General features: G+C 35.3%; 1 protein-coding gene across 2 annotated transcripts in view; it reads right to left on the reverse strand.

Moving 5' to 3' along the window:
* The window catches only part of KANSL1L (KAT8 regulatory NSL complex subunit 1 like), a 117,672-nt gene that overhangs the window by 9,121 nt on the left and 85,575 nt on the right, over window positions 1–22,976 (reverse strand). The window contains exons 6-11 of one of the 2 annotated variants that reach the window (XM_044670721.1): window positions 17,446–17,611; window positions 12,923–13,033; window positions 11,495–11,632; window positions 7,136–7,254; window positions 4,834–4,958; window positions 2,664–2,715 (exon numbers count right to left, since the gene is read on the reverse strand). In XM_044670721.1, coding sequence (XP_044526656.1) covers window positions 2,664–2,715; window positions 4,834–4,958; window positions 7,136–7,254; window positions 11,495–11,632; window positions 12,923–13,033; window positions 17,446–17,611 — 711 coding nt within the window. The remainder of the gene's footprint in view (window positions 1–2,663; window positions 2,716–4,833; window positions 4,959–7,135; window positions 7,255–11,494; window positions 11,633–12,922; window positions 13,034–17,445; window positions 17,612–22,976) is intronic. The other variant, XM_044670722.1, reaches the window with a different exon arrangement.

Genomic DNA, 22,976 nt, shown 5'->3' on the forward strand with positions numbered 1-22,976 from the left:
ATATATATATATATATATATATATATAGTATAAGATCTAAGCATTTTTGGTAAAAAGTCATTAGAGAAGAAGTAATGTAGGAAAGAAGATAAAGAAGCTGCAATAAGATTACCTTCCTCTCCTCAAGGAAGTATAAGAACAGTTAAAAGTTGGTATTATAAAATTACACTGATTTTGTGCCAAGCATGGTGCTAAAGGCTTTATAATTATCTCACTTGTTCCTCATAACAACCCTGGGAGGGATATGCTATTACCCCCTTCCATTTTATTATCTCAATTTTATAGATGAAGAAACTAAAGCAAACCGATTAAGTGACTTTCCCAAGGTCACACAGCTAGTGTGTCTGTGGCTGAATTTGAACTAGGTCTTCTTGACACCAGGCCCAGTGCTCTCCACTGTGCCACCTTGCTCCAATAATGCCAAATAACCCTGAACATGATTTTCTTTCCTGTTCCCTCAAGGATGTGTCTTGATTAAGAACTTCTCTAAAAGGCTAGGAAGCTAGACAGATGGATGGAAGAATCCTATCAATGTAATAAAATTGTATTTTAATGAGCAAATCATTTAAAATTGTATTCTCAGATGCAAGAGGTGATACTCAGTATCTCAATAGTTCTTTTGAACCTTGGAGAAGGCAAAAGGCACACCTTTTCCCCTGTACCTTTCCCCTCCAAACTCCTGGGTTTTGGGGCAGCTGGAGGATTCGGCTCTGTTTTGCCCAACACTAATCACAGGCCTGATCCCACCATTGATCTACAAGGGATCAACCAAGACTGCTCCACTTGCTGGTGCTGGGCTTGGTTCAGACGTTCACTTGGTTTTAGACACCGAGCAGCTAAGAAGAACCCCAGTCATCCCCCAGGATCAGGGCCTCCAGGCCTCCAGTACCCCCCCCCCCTTCCCCTATTGCATCAATGGAAGGGGAATCCTATTGGGGATATTTCAGATGAAAAGAAATGTGGTATATTAAAGGAAAACTAATCAAGAGCTGGAAGAAAATAGTTGTAAAAATTAACTTCTCTAATGAGCATATAATCAGGAGCTGAGCTGTTCTCTTTGGTCCTTGTCCAGGTAACAACCACATTTGTCATGAGGATGTTGCTACTGCGTGCAAAGCTCAGAACATATATTTGTAACACGGTGTACTTCCAGGAAATGCCACTTGCCATAATGATATCAAACCTGTTTACTGCTTCAGGCTAACTTTCTTGTTCAGAAAGGATACTTCACTGTGAGAACCAACATAAATCATTAATTACTAAACTGAATACTGTAAAATCTCCCCAAGCCAAATAGAATATTTCGTATTTTTCCCCCAGATTCCTTCCCAAAGAGTCTTTATCACATTGGCTATTTATACAGATTTGTTTTCATTGTAATATAATCTGAAATAGAAATAAAAAAAAATTTTTACAATCAACATTAATGCCCTTTTGGGTGGACCAACTAGGTGGTGCAGTGGATAGAGCCGCCAGATCTGGAATCAGGAAGATCTGAGTTCTAATGTGACCTCAGATACTTTTCTAGCCTGTGTGACTGTGGGCAAGTCACGTAACCTTTGCTTCAGTCTCCTCAATTATAAAATGGGTATTATACCCCTATACCTCCTGGAGTTGTTATGAGGAACAAATGAGGTAACATTTGTAAAGCCTGGAACAGAGCAGGTGCTACATAAATGCTAACTGTAGCTTCAGTAGCAGTCGCCTAGCCCTTGCTACTCTCCTGCCCTGGAGGTGACTTTTAGTACCAGTTACTTCTATATTACTTGACTTTTAGTATCAATTCTAAGAAGGTAAGTTAACAGGCCTGCACTGAGCCTCCTATAATTAATTTCACTCAAGGATTCCAGTATGTCCATTCCTTTTTCAAATAAACAACACACTATCGGAGAATTTTATTTCTGCTTGTGCCCCTCTAGCTTCCCTGGGTGAGTATGGAGAGAAGGGGGCAGTGGATGAGACGCCCTCCTGCTGCTCAGGCGCCCCCCCAGAGGCCCAGCCCCACTAGCTAGCAGGTGAATAGTGACATGGGAACAACATGCTTCTGTGACCTCTGAGAAAGTGGCCTCTGCCTTTAGAGTTTTAAATTATCCCAGAGGTGAAAGAAAGCATCTGTAGAAGAAGAATTTCTGGCTTTCTGCTGTAATTTTTCTTTGCTAAGTTGAGGCTACTTTTTCTACTACTTTCATGCAAATTCTTGAACTCTGAAAATTTCCTTTAATAAAACTTGCTGAATTTATACTGTTTTAAGATGAATGAGGACATCTAAGAAAAAACAAGGCTCTGCCACATGCTTTGTTCAATAAAGAGATATAGTTTTCTATTTGATTTATTAATTTAAGAACTACACACAGAAGCAACACCTATCACAGACATGGATAAAAACAAGTGTTTTTAATATCAACCCATTTTCAGAAGAAAAAAAGGAAAATGACATAGATATTATATTTGAATTTCCCAGGGTAATGGAATTAGGTATAACAACAGTAGATTATTCTAGCACTATGTAATCCAAAACAAATGAGAAGAGCTCAAACTCGGCTAGTTTAAAAGTCTGTCCCTCCCTCAGAGCCTCTCCCCCTCTAAGGTTTTCATAATTTCATATTCACTTTTAAAGTATAACCATAATTTACATTTTTCCTTTCAATAAAAAGGTAACTTACTTCTTCCCCTAAATGAAATTCTTCCAGAGGCCGAAGATCAACAATCCTCCAGCTGTTGAAGATATAAATGGGTTCAAATATTATTTATTTACCGAAGTTGAATTCTTAATTCTTCCAATCAATTGATCAATCAATGAGCATTTATTAAGCACCTACTAGGTGCCAGGCACTGTGCTAAGTGTTGGGGACACAAAGACAAAAAGAACAATTCCTGCTTTCAAAGAGTTTACAATTTCATGAGAGAGACTTTCTTATGGTATATGCAGAATAGAGACAAATACAAGGTACTTCAATAAAAGGAAGGTCATTAAGGAAGAAGGACACTAGTACTTGGAAGCATCTGGAAAGGCTTCATGTACAAGATGACTGAGCTGTATCCTGAAGAGAGATTCATGAGGCAGAGGTGAGGAAGCATGATGGGATAACCAGTGCAAAGCTATTGAGGCTGGAGAGGAAGTACCAAAGGTGCAAAAGAAAAAAGGCCAGCTGAGCCAGATCTCAGAGTAAAGGAAGAGAAAGAACATACACTGAGGCTCCAGAGAGAGGTGCCAGGTTATGAAGAGCCTTAAAAGCTAAATAGAGAATACAAACGCTTTCCCTTGTTATTTCCATAATCTAGTCTTCTTTAAAAGTAATGAGATTTGGGGGCAGCTGGGTAGCTCAGTGGATTTAGAGACGGGAGGTCCTAGGTTCAAATCCGGCCTCAGACACTTCCCAGCTGTGTGACCCTGGGCAAGTCACTTGACCCCCATTGCCTTCCCTTACCACTCTTCCACCTATAAGTCAATACACAGAAGTTAAGGGTTTAAAATTTAAAAAAAAAAAGTAATGAGATTTTAAAGAAAGGAAAAAGTTCCAAATGAAAGTTTGGCAAAAAGTCAGAAAAGTCAAGTAGAGGCTTCATTTCTGCCAACAGAATGAATCCTAAACTGACTGGCTTAATGTTTGAACTCAAATAATTTTGAACCCTGCTGAAAATAAGTTCTTTAAAAATATAAGCAGAAATACTTCATTTCCACTTATATTACTTTATCTCACTATCTCTAACTAAGCTTTTTGTAAACATTGCTAATCTTATTCCCTCATAAGACAAATCAAGATGAAGCAATAGTCAATGTTTGTTAAGCACTTATTATGTGGGAATTACTATGCTGGGGGGAGAGATGGGCAGTAAATAAGATATAGTTACTACCTTCAAGGAACTTATAATTTACCAGAACATTCATGTTATCCAAGACCCAGTAGGCTTAAGCACCAAAAATGAATTCTAACTCTCTTATGCTTGGACTCCTGACCTGCTTCCTCTAAGCTTTGCCAGTTCTAATTCATCCAGCATGCTGCTTTTATCATGGTATTCCCCTACAAATAACACAGAAATGAAAACCATGCCAAGGACATAAGGCTCAAACGTCTTACTTTAGAATTCGAGGTTGTCTGTCCAGTCTGACCTCATCTTTCCAAGGAAAATTGTATGTTCATTGTATCATGAACTGTATATTTTTGAAAACAGTGTCTCTATTTCTGGAATGCCTCTCCCCTCTTCCCCTCCACTTACAGAGATCCTATACCTTCTTGCTTTACAGCCCTCTTGAAAGCAGAGACCCTTCTTTTTCATGAAACTTTCCTAGGTCATCCTGGTATCTAGATTTTCTAAATCCATAGTACTTAATCTTACTCACTAACAATAATGTAGCAATGTAAAATTTGCTTTCTTCTAATTAATTTGTTCAGTTACTTCAAATATTATGTATTCCTTGTTTCATAGTTAAATTATGAAGTTATTATAAACAAGAATATGAGACCTCTTCCATTCCTTTACCCCCACCCCCCCACTACTATCTATGTACAAATGCCCTAAAATTAATTCATATCTAATGATTAAAGACAAAATTTAGACTAGGCATAAAAGAAACAAAGCTGTTGGTAAAGTAAGGGCTTTTAATGAGAACTGAACATTTGCATAAAGATTTGTACTTTATTTTAGCACCAATGAAAATGTTTAAATTTCACTGTTCTTTTTTATGTTAACCCTCAATTTTTCTTTCATGATGAGGGGAGGAGAAAAAGTGAAATATAACACTATTTTATAAGAAATATAACACTATTTGTTGTTGAAATACAACACTTTTCTAAGAATAATTAAAAAACAATCAGGAAGAAAAATGTATACCTTGGAGTAAGTATTTCTTTATATTGCAGCTTCTCCAACTTGGCTGGGGCCACTAGTGACATAGGAATCACAATATTATCTATGTCATAAGAGCTCTCACTTCTTAATCTCCGCCTTGTCGTATTCTGCAAAATATGATTTTGCAACACAATCTATAGTTGAATTGTGTCTACTATACTTAAGATAAACCTGAAGATTGAAGGAACAGATTCTTTTTTTCTAAAATTTATGTAAGTTACATTTAAGAGGTTTGGGAATCTATTGGCTCTAAAATCTGAAGAAAAAAGAACTGGAAAACGCAACTTGGAATTCTTATTAGTAACCTAAATGCAAAATATGTTTTTAAAGTCATGTCCTTTTCTTTTGCAGGGGGTATTCAAGAATTCATTAAAATTGTCCTATGCATAAAAAAACAAGTCCAGTTTTGTGTGTCCATCTTCTTTTCATGATTCATTCAACTTAATGTTAAAAGAACCCTAGCATTTAATTGCAGCCACGCAGAGCAGGAATTCCTAACCTGGCATCCATTAGATATCTTGGGTTTAACTAATAATAAATTAATAATAATAATATTAAAATGGGTTTTCTTATTTTATGTTATACATTTTGACATTATTCTGAGAAGTGGTTAAGAGGCTTTGCCAAATTGTGAAAGGGGTCCATGCTACATTTAAAAAAAAAAAAGGTTGAAAACCTCTGACCAAGGGGAAAAGGGAAACAAAGAGTAGTGAAGACTTAATTTAAAAATCTAAAGCATCCCCCTGTCTTCCTCTAAAATTTTCACCTTAAAATTATGATTGGTTTTATAGTCCAGGCTTTTTACAGATTGAGTAGAATTGTTTAGTGTGGAAATCTGCCACGTTTCAAATTTACTATACTTTAGTTTAACATGTAGGTTAAAATAACATGTAGGTTAACAAAAGAAAGGGATGCTACTAAATGCAATGACTGAATTTATAGTTTGCCATATTTTATCAAGCTGGGGGGAGAAAAGGTCCTACCAGAATTAGTTGACACTAACCTAGAATTCAAAATCTCTACATTTTTCTATTTGGAATAATTCATTTCCTTTAGAACTTAGCAGAGTACCTGGCACATAATAAGTGTTGAGTAAATGTTTATTGACTGATTGATTTAGGGCAGCATGTCAGCTCTGTAAAAAGAAGAAAAGCTGACCTTTATTTTTTTTAATTGGTAGCAACAAAGTTGGGGTGGAAAGAGATCTGGCCCTACAATCAGAAGCCCTGGGTTTAAAGTCCCCCTGCAATACTTCTTACCTCTGTAACATATATTTTAAGTTATAAAGGCCCTTGAAAGTTCCTCATTTTACAGATGAAAAACTGAGAACCATGACCAGTGCTTGTTTTGTACTACCCCATACTGCCTTATTTCATGACTATGCAACCCCAGACAAGTCACTGCATCCTCCTCATCTACAAACTGGGAATATTACCAGACACAACTAAGGTGGTTTTAAGGACAGTACTTTATAAAGCACTTGGTAAATACATGTTGTTATTGTATAATTAAAGTCCTGAGCCCACAAAGTGTTTTTCTCTTCAAAAATGAAGGTTAGGTCAGCCTACATTATTTCTAGTTTCCTTCCAGCTTCCTTTTGCCTCAGCAATTAATTATTTTCTTGCCTTCACTACCTCTGCTCCTGAAAAAAAATTCTGAGCAAGTTTTCTTACCAACAAGTCTATTTCCATGTTAGAAAGTATGAGCCTACAAAGCCCCTAGAAGAGTAAACTTCTTTTTCAAAGGTTTTAGTCCATTTCTGAGTGCAAAAGTGGATTTTGTATATGTATATGTATGTTTTATATATATATTCCTGAAAAGAGGAAGTTGTATCTAAAGGACAATGAGTGGCTTTTTTTAAACACACAAAAAAGGTATGTTTTGGTTTCACAAAATTCAAGCCTTAAAATATGATCATTTGAATCAGGCTAATACCAAACATCCCACCTTTTAAAAAGTCAACCTGTAGTTGTATTATGTAACTTATTATGTAGCTCAGCAACTGTGTTATAACTAGTCTTGGAGAACTACCTGGGCCCCCGAGAGAATAAGTAACTTGTTTGGGGTCATACGAACACTATATGACAAAGGCAGAACGTGAACCTAGAGCATTCCTAAAGCAGAGCGAGGCCTTTATACATTGTGGCATATTACCATCTCAGGATGTTACAGATTAGCTAAATGCTTTATCCACAGAAAGAGCCCACAAAAAGAAAACATACAAAACAGCTTATTTTTAAGTCTCTTTGTAATACAATTTTAGTAATCAACTAAAAATACATACTTGTGATGAATTCTGGGTTGACCTAGATATCACATTGATATTAGTGACCGCAGTAAAGCTGTTATGGGATCCTGGTTCTGTATGTTGTAAAGTAAATTCTTCAAACCTATTTCTTTCCCCTGCCAGAGAAGAAAACATCAACAATATAATCGATTAAAAAGAGGCTGATGGAGCTGAAACAGTTAACATTTCAAGAAAAGTAATAAATCAAGCGGGTGCAAGAAGCTTAATCATAACACTCCCAGCAGAGAATCAATGGACTACAGAGATCTGATGATTGACTTTTAGTCAATTATTCTTTCCAAATGCTTGTCACAGCCAAAAACAAATCTTGTTTTATTGACATGTTGCAAAGTGCTATTACTTATCATCTTAATAACTGCTCCCACAGAAATATTTTATCACCTGTGAATCACTATGTTTTATACCTGAGATTAACCTGATTGTAACATTTTATGAAAAGTTAGCCTTTATAGTTTATTAACAGTTTCTAAGATCAACCCAGTAGTTAAAAAATTTTAACAAAAGAACCTTAATGGCCAAAGAAGTCACAAATGGCTACTTTGAGAGTTGGAAAGTTGGTGATGTAACTAGTGTGAGAGCTGTTACTAGACCTCGAGAGATGGAAGATGTACAAAGGGCAGCATGGTTACTGCACCACCAGGAACGATGAACCGGATGAATTCACAAAAGCCTGATAAGCTTTATATGAACTGATGCAAAGTCAAATGAGCAGAATCAGGAAAACACTGCATACTGTAACAGCGATATTATGAAATGGTCAACCGGGAAGGACTAAATCATCAGCAAAGCAAGACTCCAAGATGACAACCACAAGGGACTCGGGGTCAAAATGATCTCCACAGCCGAAGAAGATCCTTTTGAAATTTGAATTCAGATCAAAGCATGCCATCTTCTGCTCTTATTTCCTTCATGAGATTTCTATTGTACGTGTGATATGCGCCTTCTATCCTAACATGAGCAATATAGAAACAGTATCCCATGAAAGTGTGGCTATGAAGCAGCACACCCATGTAGTGCCAGCCCGAATATGCTGGTTTTATTGGACCTCTGTTCAAGGCTCAGCTCTGCAGTTTGCTCACCGAAGGACTATGGCCAAGCGGTGACTCAAGATTTTGTTTTCCTTATTTTTAAATTGGTGATAATAATACTAGCACTGCCTGCTTCATAGCATTTGGAGAGGGGGTGGAGGAGGATGAGGGGGAAATAAGCACTTGATAAGTGTGAATGATTACAACAAGGTAGCTTATTTTGTTTTAAGTGTTTTCCTTATCTGTAAAACCAGAGGATAGGCTTGGATCATCTCTAAGGTCTCTTTAATCTCCATGTCCTGTGATTCTATAGTACTAAACAAGTTGTGGAAATCAGTAGCTTTTTCAGAATGTCCTGAGTTTTCACATTTCTTGACATGAAAAATTTTATTTGAAATATTTCCTGTTACCTCACTTTAATTTGCACTCTTCAAGTTCATTAACACTTTAAAATAAATGAAATTTATATTGCTTTATTACCAAGGAAATCACACATCCAGTGCCCACCTCCCACCCCCACAAAGACATTACTTCTTCTACTTCCTTTGTTAACATTATCACTGATGACAAAGAGCACAGACCAAGTAAGGGCTTGGTAAGGACTTAATTTTTTTTTAAACCAGACCTCTAATTTAATTTCTTTAGGGAACTATCTGGAAAGGCACTTCTAATAATGCAGGTTAACAATTACTCTGTACTTTATAGTCTTGAGTGAGGCAGTATGCTATAAGTTGTAAGCACTGACTTTGGAGTTAGGAAAGCCTAGGGTTCAAGTCCCACCTCTGACATACAGTGGCTTTCTGACTCTGGTGACTCTTGGTACTTGTCAGCAATAACCTCGAATCATAAAATATTCAAAGTAGTAGATTCTAAATTGAAATTTCATTGTATCATTCAATATGTTATCCAAATATGTGTAAAAATTAAGAATGTTCAATGCCCACAAGTGGGAAAAATAAGATGTACCTCATATATGATCATCTAAGACTTTCCTATTTGAAATAAATATCCACATGACAAAGAATCTTAACAGCAGATAATAAAAATATAACAACAACAAGCATCTTATGCCAGCAAGCTGAGAAGTCTTTGAGTATAGACCTGGAAAGATTGTATGTCTTTCATTTAAGAATCAAGACTATGAAAATCATCACAATGTAGTTATTAGCCAGCTACTAGATGATAAGTTCTTATCATAGCAATTTCTTAAATAATCTATTAAAACATATAATGGTTGTGATATGACTTGAAAAAGAGGGTATCACACTAGTGAAAACAGATCTTTTGAATTATGGAGTTTATTTCTTTTAAAAAACAAAATAGGAACACCTAGCTCTCACTGACAGTACTATACTGATTTCCAAGCAAATCTCACTGATTCAGACATAATGATAATAGGTGATGACAGCTTGTCTATTTTCACAGGTGACAATAATGCGCCATCAAATAAAACACAGAATTTAGGCATTTTTAATATTATAACTTGTCATGTTCCATGATTTGTAGCCAGATAGCAGCATCAGAGGAATAATAGTATTAACAAGATGGGATTTATTTCAGGAAAAAGTCTGAGGTCATTAAAAGTGCAATGTAATTTCCCAAATGAAATCCAACATACCCTCTTCCTCTGTTTGATTCCAAGCCCAATTTATTATTCATCCATAGTATCCCTCTAAGATATGTTCTGACATATGAGTGTTTATTCATGTGTGCACACATGCACACATAAAGACCAATTTTATATTTATATAGGTATAAAGATTTAGAGAAACATAATAAAATAGACCTAAAAGTTACATACAGATGTAAAGTTAGTCCATACATATAAAATAGATATAGACGCAAATACATTTACCCTAAATACCATAGTCTATGAAGAATCAAAATTGAATGTTACTAAAAGGGAAAGGGAGGTATGCAGTGGTTATTAAGAGATTTCAGCATATTACAAATGATGAATTAATTATATGCATGAAGTATGAGACATACAATCAAAGAGATATATGACCAGAACAAAAAGAAGGCAGGGCCAGTCCTGAAAAGAAAGCAGTGATGCCAACCTTAAATAGAAATGAGAATCTTTAAACTATACATAAGGATCCCTTTAGCCTGGATACTTAGTTTTAAATTTTAATGTTCTACATTATATTTTTATTTATTTTATTAAATACTTCCCATTTACATTTTAATGTGGCTTGGGAATATCATGGGCCATGTGTTTGACACATATAACACAAAGCATTAGAACATCCTCCATGTAACACTGGGATCCAGGTGAAAGTTCCCATCCTTCCTTCTGGAGGACTTAACTAGAATCACAGTTCACATGGATATAGGGCTTTAAGGCTTGGAAAGTACTTTACAAATTTATCTCATTGTATAAGCTATTGGAAAATGAGAGTTGTGCATGGGTGATTATTTGCATCAGAGAAAATTCTTGAGAATCAGTGAAATTTTGGATCCATTGATGAAGTATAAGTATATAATAAGTGAAAATTGTTTTCATAGAATGGGGAAGTACACTAAAAAAGTTGGTTGATTTAAGATTGGTACAATATTGAATTATATGTTGACAGAATTTGAGCAGGGAGTGTATCATTTTTGCTTTTATAGTACAAAGTGCCTAATAAATGCTTATTAGTTAATTGGAGCACACCCATTACCAACCTGGTAAGCAGCAGTTTGGGCTGATACAATTATACCATTCAAGGCTCTGCTATCCTTCCTTATCGCTATTAGCTACCTCCAGCCTGTACTTCTTAAAGTTCTTAGCATCCCCCATGAGATACATGGGCAAAGGCAGGGCCAAGGGGCTCTTTGAGCTTCAGGTGAGAGCAGGGAATTACAAGGACTATTGAGAAAGACAATAATTTGAATTTTGGGGCTACTACTTCCAAGTGATTCTTGTTAACTTTTAGGAAATCTCAGAATAGTTTGTAATAAAAAAAAAGACATTGCTAGCAATCACCTGCATTTGAAAGTAATATCCCTGAGGTATCCTGAGAGATACTTGGTTGTCAACCTATTGCCCAGTTTAAGTTGTGCAAAGGAAGTCCAGGAATCCATGAGTCAGAAAAATACAATCCTCATATCAAGTGGGACAACAAGGAATGAAATCCTGGGGAGCCACCAATAAGTCAAAAAGACAATGTTTTGCTTACCAAGAATTGAGAACTGACTTGTTTTGTTCTTTATGCTATGACAAGCAGCAGTGTCTTGGTTTCCTTCTGAACTGACAATTATCCTGCATGATAGGCCAAAGGGCTGGGTTACTTTTATATCCCAGGTTTTAACTCCTTTAACTTACCTATTGCAGTTTCACTTAAGTGCCTTTTTTTCCTTCCCTGTAACAATTGTGCGGAGGTTTCTGATCTGGTCTGAGGTTTGCATACAGGAGAATATCCACTTCTCCATGGGGTAAGAGGAGTACTCTGCGAAATATGTGCTACAGAAAAAGAAAGTAAATATGGCCTTTTAATGAATGAATCAATACAAATAAATAATGGCAGGTTCAATTAAAATATTTAGTTTTAAAATACTTGAATATACAGACTCAAATAGTCAAACACAATGCCATAATGGATGAAAGACAAAAAGTACAAAATCCAAAAGCTCATCCCCACGTGAACCCAAACAATTTATTGAGATGGAGAGAATATGCATACCAGCAACATCTATTTCTACTTGGGCTACTCCTAGCTCTCCTCTACTCTCTACCATCCAAAAAAAGGCATTTCAATCCACCATCACCTGTTTATGACTATTAGAGAAGGATATCTTGCCTCCTACCAATAACAAACTGGAAAAGCAAAGCAAAGAGCTTGTCCTACTGTCAGGGACTAGTGAACAGGTACATAAAATCCCAGAATCTAACCAGCTGTTTCTTTGTCTCATGTGAGTTCAGTTCTCTCCCAGCACTAGGAGCCATTAGTCATCTTCTCTGTACTGTATAACTGATTCAAATCTCAGATTTTTCAAAACCTGCCATGAAGTTCAGAATTGTGAAGATTCCCTCCCCTCCCACCTCTGCCACTCAGACAAATCTGCTTCAGGGTTTTCATCTGTAACATCTTTTGCTCATTTCAAACACTTTACAGGTTAATTTTGTTTAGCTCAGTGGAGAAAAATCTCAGCCTTCTCTGATCATGAAAAAATATGCATTGGCAAATACTTCCACGGTGAAAATTTTTGTTTCTCAGGTTCTAGAAGTGTTATCAGCAATACAGCCAGAATGCTGTATGTAGTAAAATACAACTTTTCAAAGCCTGCCAATGTCAAACTTAAAATAAAAATCATGAACAAGAAAATCAAAATGTTGGTTATAGGTTTAGGTCCTTATATCCATAAAAATCTGCTAATACTGAAAATTTTATAAGAAAATAGTCACCAATAGAAAAATAATTCATCAGAACACTTACAGAAGGTAAATTATTATTCTTAAGGAACATCTGTTAATTTCCCAACAACTAACATGTCATTATATCATAGGATACCAATAACATTCAACTTAAATTCAGTTATGTTTCAATTTTAGTCCTTTAACATAAACAGAAAATTTGAATACGTACAAAAATATTTCATACAAGTATAACCTAAAGGTCAAAACTGTGGTCTGTAAAACGAAAAAAGAACTGTCATTCTTGTTTCAAATAATATAAGCTTAGAAAGTAGAAATAAGCAGTATTGGTTTGAGCTAAAAATACCTATAACTATAAGATTTTTCCATATGACATACCAGTTGACGGAGATAGGATACATTCTTCTTCCAGCAATGTACTTTCAGCCAGGTCTCCTTTGATTTCATTCTTTTTCAACAGTGTTTCAAAATGTAAATGAAGTGGAACATCTGCAAAATGAAAGTAAAAAGTAAAAATATGTTTCATCAATAAATGTTACATTTTGTGGGTGAAAAATAAGTTTTCTTTTTTTCCCTTTATAAGCTGCATATTATTTTAGGAAAACAATAATAGTTTGGGAAGTTATAAATACCAGATTTAGCAAATAACTTTTCTAAACAAATTATTAATAATATTCAAGACATTAAAGATATATTACTATATAAGTTGAGTAATTAAAAAAAAACTTTATCTTCTACCTCAGAATAAAAACTATATATTGATTTCAAGGCAGAAGAGTGATGAGGGCTAGGCAATTCTGATTTAAGTGACTTGCCCAGGGTCACAAAGCTAGGAGGTATCTGAGGCCAGATCTGAAAAACAGAACCTCCCTTCTCTAGGCCTGGTTCTCAATCCAATGAGCTGTCCTTGATTAGTAAAGCTATTGTTTTTTTAGTCTAAGAAAAATACAGTAGAACCCATAAGCCTTTATGAGCAATTTAGAAATATTACATAAAAGGGTCTCAAAAGTGCCCAACTTACTTGTTGTGATTGTTTGGTTTCTAGAAAAACAGTAAACTAGATGTTCCAAATGATTTTACTAAAATGAACGGTGTCTTAGAAGTCTTAGTACAATTTTAAGCTGTAACAACTTCAAAAATATAAATGCAACAAATGTATAAAAAAACTAATATTTGAAAGATTGTTTAATTTTAAATATGGACATTTCTCACTGAAATTTAAACATAACCAACATTTTATGCTATATATTACTCTGGTTGACTTTTAAACTTTGTAAAAATTCATCAACTGCTTCTCAGTGGAAAATAGGATTTCATTTATCATTTTAGCTTTAAGATCATTCAAAGAAAGAGGTTTTGATGCATAACTGACATTTTTTGACACAATTTCACAAGAAAGAGTCTAATGGATATAGATTAGGTGACCAAGATGATCAAACAAGAGAACCCCCTTTATCAATCCAATGATCTAAAAAAAATGTCATCCAGAAACTGTCAAATACATAAGGCTTTAGAATAAGGGGCCCCAAAAGATTACATTAAAATGAAAATTTAATTATTAATTTTATATAATGCACATACAATCGTGAAATGATTTAAAATTCACAAAACTAAAAAGTCAAAATTAAATTTAAATAAACTTTCAAATAATATTTTTCACATGTTTGTGCCATTCCTGGTTCTAAAGTCATTAAAGTTTAGAACTGCATGCACTAAGACTTTTGTGCTATTTTGTAACAGACAAACCAGATAGACTTGAAGCTCATTGCCTACACTACACCTTGCCAGTTTGAATCAATGAAGTTTTATTGAAATTTATAAAATATTATAAAGTGACTAAAATAATGGTGTCACAATTCAGTAATATTAAAACTATGGTATGACTAAGTCTTTGCTTTCATAAAAGTTAAATACCTTCAGTGATATATTCTCCCTGTTTTAAAGATGAACAAAGAAAAGCAATACATCATTATATACCTAGTACCTGACTTCTAGCAATTAGAAAGGAACTAACCAAGGAAATGAAACATACTTTGCATATCAATTCATTTCAACCCACTAAGAGGACCAAAGCATTTATTTACAAATATATCTAATCTTGTTTTGAGATGTACTTACAAATTACCTCATAAATTATTCAAGATGTATATTCATTTTTCAAAAAGATACTTAAAGAGATATTAGTTCTCTGAAAAAGTTAGTTTTAACCTAAATTATAACACCAAAAATGCAGGAGAAATCCAATAGGGGAATCTGCCAGAGGGAGAGCTTGGTTTGGACAGGATTTGAAGTTTATGGGAAGGAAAAGTTGAGGGAGGTGTGATCCCTACTTTAAAGACAATGATTTTCAAAGACAAAAGTATCAAAGTTGGGTAGAAGAGACAGAAATGAGAGGATAGGTACTATTTTAGAAGTGGTAATCTCTCCAATAAAGGAAACTTTATCACATATCCATTCAACCTAAAACCATAGAAGTTTGCTTTGTGGTATGGAATAAACAAGTCTGTGGGTACTTGTGTGTGTGTGTACTTATATATATACATGTACATGCATATACACACATGAATATACACACACACACATTTGATGAATGTGTCCTCTATGGAGTTCATAGTTCAGAGTAAAAAGACAGGATGAAAAAATTATAGCAGTCCTGGATTCCAAACTCAGCAGCAAAGCCCATATGGCAAAATATCTCGAGTTCTAAGGGGTCAAAATGCAAGTCAAATAAAAATTAGAATTATACTCTCCCTCAAAATGTTGACTAAGCAATTAAATACTAATGATTCCCCAGAGGGCTAACAAGCTTGTTTCCTGAAGAAGTATTATCACTGATAGCTGGTTTGAGAGGTAATATTCTTAAACTCCTCCCCAACTAAAACTTATACTTTGTGTGCCTGTCAACTACATAACTCTTCAACCAAAAACATCCTTATTCGTTATTAGAGAAAACCTAAAAATGCCCACCTCAGTTGTTAAGAGACCTAAAAATGTGCTCCCAAGAGGAACATATTTTTGGATAAAAGGTTATTTGTAAGTAACTGGAGTTTTTTCAAAGATAGGCTAAAATCATCTGTCTGTGTATATATTTTGGGGGGTTGAAAGGAAGGTCAAGCTAAAAATAACCATTTTCAAGCTTATAAGATTATACTGACATCCTCAACAGGAGGACGGGTTCAGACTATAGTGCTTTATAAAAATGTTAGGGGAGAACAAGCTGACTGACCTGCAAATTTAAAATAAGGAGCCCTTAAGAATTGTAATTACGGTTTCTCTCCTTCCGGTATGAATGCCGTGACTTTAGAAGGCACAAGTAAATCCAGCCTCATCAAAGAAGAAAATGCAATTTGACAGTCTGAAGAGAAGGTACTTTTAACACAAATTAGGCCATGAGGTTTATGACAAAAGGATACATACAGATATTGGTACTACTTAATGTCTTTCACCTTTCTTTAGATAAAAAATATAAAGACCGCCTCCTATCAGGTAAAAAATTGGGAAAGACAGAATTATGTTTGGGTTGCTATGAATGTCAAATACCACTGGAAAGGAACTAGGTATGAGCCCTAATGATAGCACTGTTCTTCCGGACTGTCAAGCTTGGTATTTTGCTAATCCTTCTTGTGAATTTAATAACTACCAAGAAGAAAATCTTCCAGGAAAAATACTTGAACAAGTATAAATACATGTTAAGAACCAAACTGATGTTCATTTGCATGAAAATCTAGCAAAGATCCCTTTCAGAAGGCAAGAAGTTAAAGGTGAGAAATGTGAAAGATAAGGTAGAATGGCTAATAGCATCTATTCTAAAAATCTTGGGAATCCCACATAGAAAGAAAAATAAAAGAAGGTTTGGGCCTTTAGGTCAAGGAGCCCTTAGAAGATAATCAGAACTCTAATCTAAAGAAAGAAATAAAACATTTAGGTCCCTAACGTAGAGAATAATAATAACTCAAGCTGGTTATTTGACCAAAGTTGACAATTCTGGAGCACTTGAAGTTTCCAAAGTGCTTTCTTCACAACTCTGTAGTAGATTTGTAGTATTATTATCCCCATTTTAGAGCTGATAAAACTGAGGCTAGGAAGGGTTAACTAGCTGGATTATAGTCATATCTAAGGTACGAGTAAAACTCTAGGTTCTAGACTTTAAATCTAGTACTCTATCCACTATGCCATACTACCTCTGAGCTTGGAATGGCCACTGAAGGTAGAGAAGGCAAGAAATGTTCTTTTCCCCCTAATATCTGGCAGTTCAAATATGATCCTGGATGGAAAGTCCTGAGCAATAGAAAGTAAAAATCCAGTAGTCACTGAGCACCCTTCTTTATTAAATCAAAGGCTATAGATACCCCCTAGTTAAGAGAATTATTTAAAGAAAAGATAACACAAGAGCAGATGACTGAGATTTTTTTTTTCCATCTTTGGAAAAACTTAGATAAGGCAAAATGCTGACCATTATTATTTGGTTTCAAAAATTGTACCTATGCATAATATTGCATTAAAAATTTGAATTACTAAAAAAATAGTCCAAAAAATGTAAGGAAGAAAATTGCATTTTCTTACCATTAAGAAACAAATTTTGGTAATGCTGACAGCATTAGCAAAAAACGTTAAAGATTTAACTTATTCAAAAGGAGGTCAAAAGTTTGAGCCTTTCCACCAAAATAGTTTCTGATATATTTCATGAATTTATTAAGCAGAGCTAGAATATTAACTTAGTAAAGAATTAAACTTGCAACAGTTCCGAGAAAATTTATACTTCCAATAACTAGTAAACAAGGATAAAAGAAATCTTGAGAAGAAAACTATTAATTTTACAGCTATTACATTTAAGATGAATGAATTTCAACAAAAAGAAAAAATTATTAGTCTACTTGGAAATTCCTTATAAGGAGATTTACCTGATGGGAGTGATAAAACAGAATGGAAAGAAGAATCTAGCTCTGGTACATGTTGTTTTAATATCTCAGACTTAGTATTGTGATCACAATTATTCCAGGTTGAAGCTGATATCATGCAAGACATTTGTCTAGCATTATGAAATGGAGTTTCTTTGGAAGGCAAAGCCTGCAAAGAAAAAAAGACAAAATAAAATGAAGTAATAAACTGAAATATAAATTTTACTTTCTAAAACCCAGCTAGCATGAAGAATATTTCAATGATAGCAGCAACATCACAGAGCAATAAAATATTGCTTATTTAAAAAGTCACTTTACAAGAAGCCTGGTACATAGTAGGTACTTAATAAAGGTTTATTGACTGACTAATTTTTTACAAGAAGCATTTTCAAATAATCCAGAAAAGATAAGGAAACTCAATAAATTTTCTGAGGTTCATTCTAACTAAATTTATATTTGCCAATGCCCTAGTTAATTAATTCAACTGAAATTTCTCCTTCAAAGTTACCAAAGATCTCTTAGTCAGCCAACAAACATTTATTAAGTGCTTTCTATTTGCTGAGCACTGTGCTAAGAGCTGGGGAAGAAAGAGAAAAGGCAATCCAATCCCTGAACTCAAGGAGCTCACAGCCTAATTAGGGGAGATGACATGCAAGCAAATTCATAGAAATAAGCTATATACATGATAAATTGGAAATAATCAACATAGGAAAGGCATTGGAATTAAGAGGGGATGGGAAAGGTTTCCTATGAAAGGTGAGATTTCAGATGAGATTCGAAGGAAGCCAGAGAAGCAAAGAGGCAGAGATGAGGAGGGAGAACATTCTAGGCTGGGGAGGGGGGGACAACCAGTAAAAATGTTCAGTCAGGAGATGGAGTATCATGCAAGAATGATAAGCAGCCATTGTTAATGGAGAGAAATAGAGGAGGAAAGGTCTAAGTTATAAGACTGAAGAGGTGAGGTAGGACTTGTTATGAAGGGCTTTGAATGAATTTGATCCCAGAGTTAATAATGAACCCCTGGAGTTTATTGGGGCAGCAGAAGAGGGAGGGACTGACACAATCAGACCTGTGCTTTAGGAAGATCACTTTGACAGCTGGGTAGGAGATAGATAGGGATGGGGAGAAACTTATGGTAGAGAAGTCAAGCTGGTATGAGGTGATGAGGGCATATACCAAGAAGGGGGCAGTTTCAGAGGACCAAAGAGGGTATATGCAAGAGATGTTAAAAGCTGCAGGCCTTGGCAACAGATTTGTTATGAAGGATAAGAGAAAGTGAGGAGTTGAAGATGATATCTGGGTTGCAAGCCTAAATGTTTGGAGGTGATGTGCTTGACAGCAAGAGAAATTTGGAACATGGAAGAAAGGTTTTAGGGAAAAGAGAGTAAGTTTGGTTTTAGACACGTTGAACATAAGATGTCTACAGTACCTCCAGACCGAGATGTCCAATAGGTAGCTGGAGATGTGAGACTAGAGGTCTGCAGAGAGGTTAGGGCTACATAAGTAGATTTGATCATCAGCATAAATTTATGGAAGCTGGTGAGATCACCAAGTGAAGCCCAAGACAGAGTTCTGTGGGATACCTACTATTAGCTGGCATGAACTGAAATCTAGCAAAGAATATTGAGGAGAAGTCAGATAGGCGGGAGAAGAACTAAGAAGAGAGTGGTGGTGTCATGAAAATCAGAGCACAAAGAGAATATCAAGAAGAAGACGGTGATGAACAGTATTAAAAGCTGCTTAGAGGTAAAAAAAAAAAATAAGATTGAGAAAAAAAATTGGAATTAAGAGATCATGAGTAACTTTGGAGAGAGCAATTTTGGTAGAATGACCTTAGTTGAAAGCCATACTAAAAAGTAGTAAAATGGTCTTCTTGACCTCTATGGCTTCTGACACTGCTCATCACCTCTTCCAGGCTACTCCTTCTTTGGGATTTCATTACTCTTCTCACTTGGTTCTCCAACTAACTATCAACCTACTACTTAGTCTTCCAAGACTGTCATGTGCTTTCTTCTCTTTTTTCTTTATATTTATTTTCTTTTCCCTCTCACTTGGTGATTTCATCAAATTCCAGAAATCCAATTATCATCTCTATGCAGATGACTCCCAATCTCTTTTGTGAGCTCTAGTGGAGTATCTCCAATTGCCTTTGGGACATTTCAAACCAGATGCCACAAAGGCATTTCAAATTCAGCCAAGTCCAAAACAAAGCTCACTATTTCCTTCTCCCAGCCAAGTCCACTCCTATTCTGAATTTCTGTATTACTATTGAGGGTACCACCATGGACCTTCCAGGCACCTACATTTAAAACCCAGGCATCAGCTTTGACTCTTTACTCTCATTTACTCCATGTTAAATCTTATTTCTTTCTCAACAATCTCTCTCAAGTACATTCATTCACTCCTTTATTTCTATTCATCCACCATCTTACTTCAGGCTTCAATATTTCTCATGTGGAAGACTGGGATACATTTCTATTTGGTCTACTCTCCCAACTCCAAGTTTCTCCCCACTCTAATCTATCCTTCAAACAGCCACCAAGTAATTCTACCAAAGAGGAGGTCTAACCATGTTCCTCCTATATTTAATAAGCTTCAGAACTTCCCTCTTAATTCTACCATCAAATATGAATTCCTCTTCAACATTGAAAGCTCTTTGCAACCTGGCTAACTTGAACTCCAGCCAGATGGGCCTATCAGTTGTTCCTAATACCACAGACCATCACTAGTCTCCCTCTTTTTACACTAATTATCTCCAATGTCTGGAATGATTTTCCTCCTCATTTCCACTTTTTGGAATCTTTATTTCAAATAAATTGCCTACTGTCTATACCTTTTGACCTAGAGCTTCTACTACAGGGCATATACCCTCAAAGAAGTCACTATCAAGAAAACTCCTATCTAAACAAAATAAATGCATATTGATTTCAGAAGGGCTAAGAATACTGTTTTCCATAAGTGTAAAGTGGAATTACTGTGCTGAAAGAAGTGATTAATATGACTGCAAAAAGCAAAGAAATATTCACAAGATCTGATACAGAGTGAAGTAGCAATGTCAAGAAAGCAATATAAACGACTACAATGTAAATGGAAAGAACAAAAAGCACAAAACAATTAAAAGTGAATGTTGTAAAATTACAAAGAACAAACATGGCCCCAAAGAAGAACTCTAAGGAAATACCGCTAATTCACTTTTTTGCAAAAGTAGGAGGTTCACAGGTATAAAACTTTTGACAATTAAAAAAAATATTTTTATCTGTTTCACCGATTTTTTTCTCTTCCTCTTTTTTTATGACTCTCTGGGTGGGGAAATGGAAAAGAATATCAGAATAAATTTAAGTGATACTATAAAAATTAATTCCCAGGCATCTTACCCTCTCTTTCCCCTTCACACAACATAGAAGGCATTAATCAATTTTTAAAAAATTTGTGTCATATCTTTCACATTTCTATTTATCAGTTCATTCTCTAGAAGTGAACATTCACAAGTTATTCTTCAAACATTAACTCTGTAGCTTTATAAAAATTTCCCTTGGTTCTACTCATTTTGATTTTCATTTCATGTAGGTCTTTCCAAGTTTTTAAAAAATTAACCTGTTCATCATTTCCTACAACAAAGTAGTATTTCATAACAACCACATACCACAAATTTGTTCAGCCATTCCCCAACAGATGACTGTCCCCTCAATTTCCAGTTCTTTTCTACCACAAAAAGAATTGCTGTAATATTTTAGAACATATCAGTCCTTTTCCTTTTCCCCTGACCTCATTGGTATTACTGGATGTGAGGGTCTACATAGGATTTTAACTATATTAATATAAATTGTTATCAAAATGGTTTGATCAGTTCACAGTTCCACCAACAGTGTATTAGTGTCCTCATTTTTCCATGTCTCATCCAACATTTGTCATTTTAGCCAATATGTGAGGTATCTCAGAATTATTTTGATTTGCATTTCTCTAATCAGTAATGATTTAGAGCATTTTTCATATGCCTATGTAGAGCTTTAATTTCTTTATTCAAAAACTGTTTGTATGTTTTGATGGTTTATCAATCCAGGAGTGGCTCTTATTCTTATCAATTTGACAAAGTTTTCTCTATATTGTAGGCTTCTATCTATATTGTAGGCTTTCCCTCTCATTTTGCTAGATTAATTTTATTTGCACAAAACCGTTTTAATTTCATGTAATCAAAATTATCCATTTTACAACTCTCTCTCTTGTTTATTCATAAATTTTTCTCCTATCCATAAATCCTATATGACAGGGCAGGTGAGCCTTTTCCACAGTTTAAGTGCCCAGAGGGCAAATTCAAGCTGACTGTGAGCACCTCCACCCCCCTCCATTACCAGAGAGAGCTGAGGGACAAAGTGCTTGCTGTGGGTGGCTGGACAGAGGGGTGGGACATGCAAAAAATGTCCTTGGGAATTAGGAAGAGAGGGAATGAAACAGCTCCCCAAGTGCCAGCTCTGCCTGAGTGCCACAGCTTTGCCAATGTGGCTATAGGGAATATGTTCCCAATTCTAATTTGCTTATATCTCTCCTTATGTCTGGGTCATGTAACTATTTTGATTTTAGTGAATGTTGCAAAATATTGATTTATATGCTAAAGTACTTTCCAGTTGTCCCAGTAATTTTGTTGTATTGTTGTAATATATTGTTTTATGTTGTAAGATATTGATTATGTTGTAAGATATTGATTTATACAATACATTTGATTGTATTTTTACATACAAATACAATGTAAAATATTGATTTAGATGCTAAAGTACTTTCCAGTTGTCCCAGTAATTTTTACCCACTGAGTGAATCTATACTTTTTATCAAATCCAAAGGTTGATATAATCTTTTACCATTGTTTGTTGTATGTCTGTTCTGTTCCATTAATCTATTTCTTAGCCAGCACCAGATAGTTTTGATAATTCCTGCTTTATAATATGGTTTAAAATCTGTTATTTCTAGACCTCCTTCCTTTGCATTTTTTCATTAATTCCTTTGATAAGACATGATTTTTTTTGTTCTTCCAAATGAATTTTGTTATTTTTTTTCTAACTCAAAAAAATAATTGAACATACGATTTTTGAGAGCAGGGGAAATTTTTACTTTTTCTTTGCATAATCAGCACTTAGCTGGCACACCAAAAGCACTTAATAAATGTTTGCTGGCTAACTGATTAACTATAGTATAGACCAGTGATTCCCAAACTGGGTGCCACCGCCTCCTGGTAGGTGCTGCAGTGATCCGGGGGGGCGGTGAATAACTGTAAGGGGTTGGTGATAGTATGTGGCAGGGGGCGCTAAGTAATATTTTTTCTGGAAAGGGGGCGGTAGGCCAAAAAAGTCTGGGAACCACTGGTCTAGACACTCACTCTCATTACATTTAGAGTCAAAGGACCTGGCTTTCAGTCTCATCGCTGCTACTTACTCCCTATGAGACATGAGTCAGTAACATTACAATTCTGAGCCCTACCATATCTAAAAGTGATTGGACTGTTACAGTCTCTCCTAGGTTCAAATCTATGATCCTGGGAATCA

The sequence above is a fragment of the Gracilinanus agilis genome, chromosome 3, assembly GCF_016433145.1.
Source record: "Gracilinanus agilis isolate LMUSP501 chromosome 3, AgileGrace, whole genome shotgun sequence".
Classification (NCBI taxonomy): Eukaryota; Metazoa; Chordata; class Mammalia; order Didelphimorphia; family Didelphidae; genus Gracilinanus; species Gracilinanus agilis.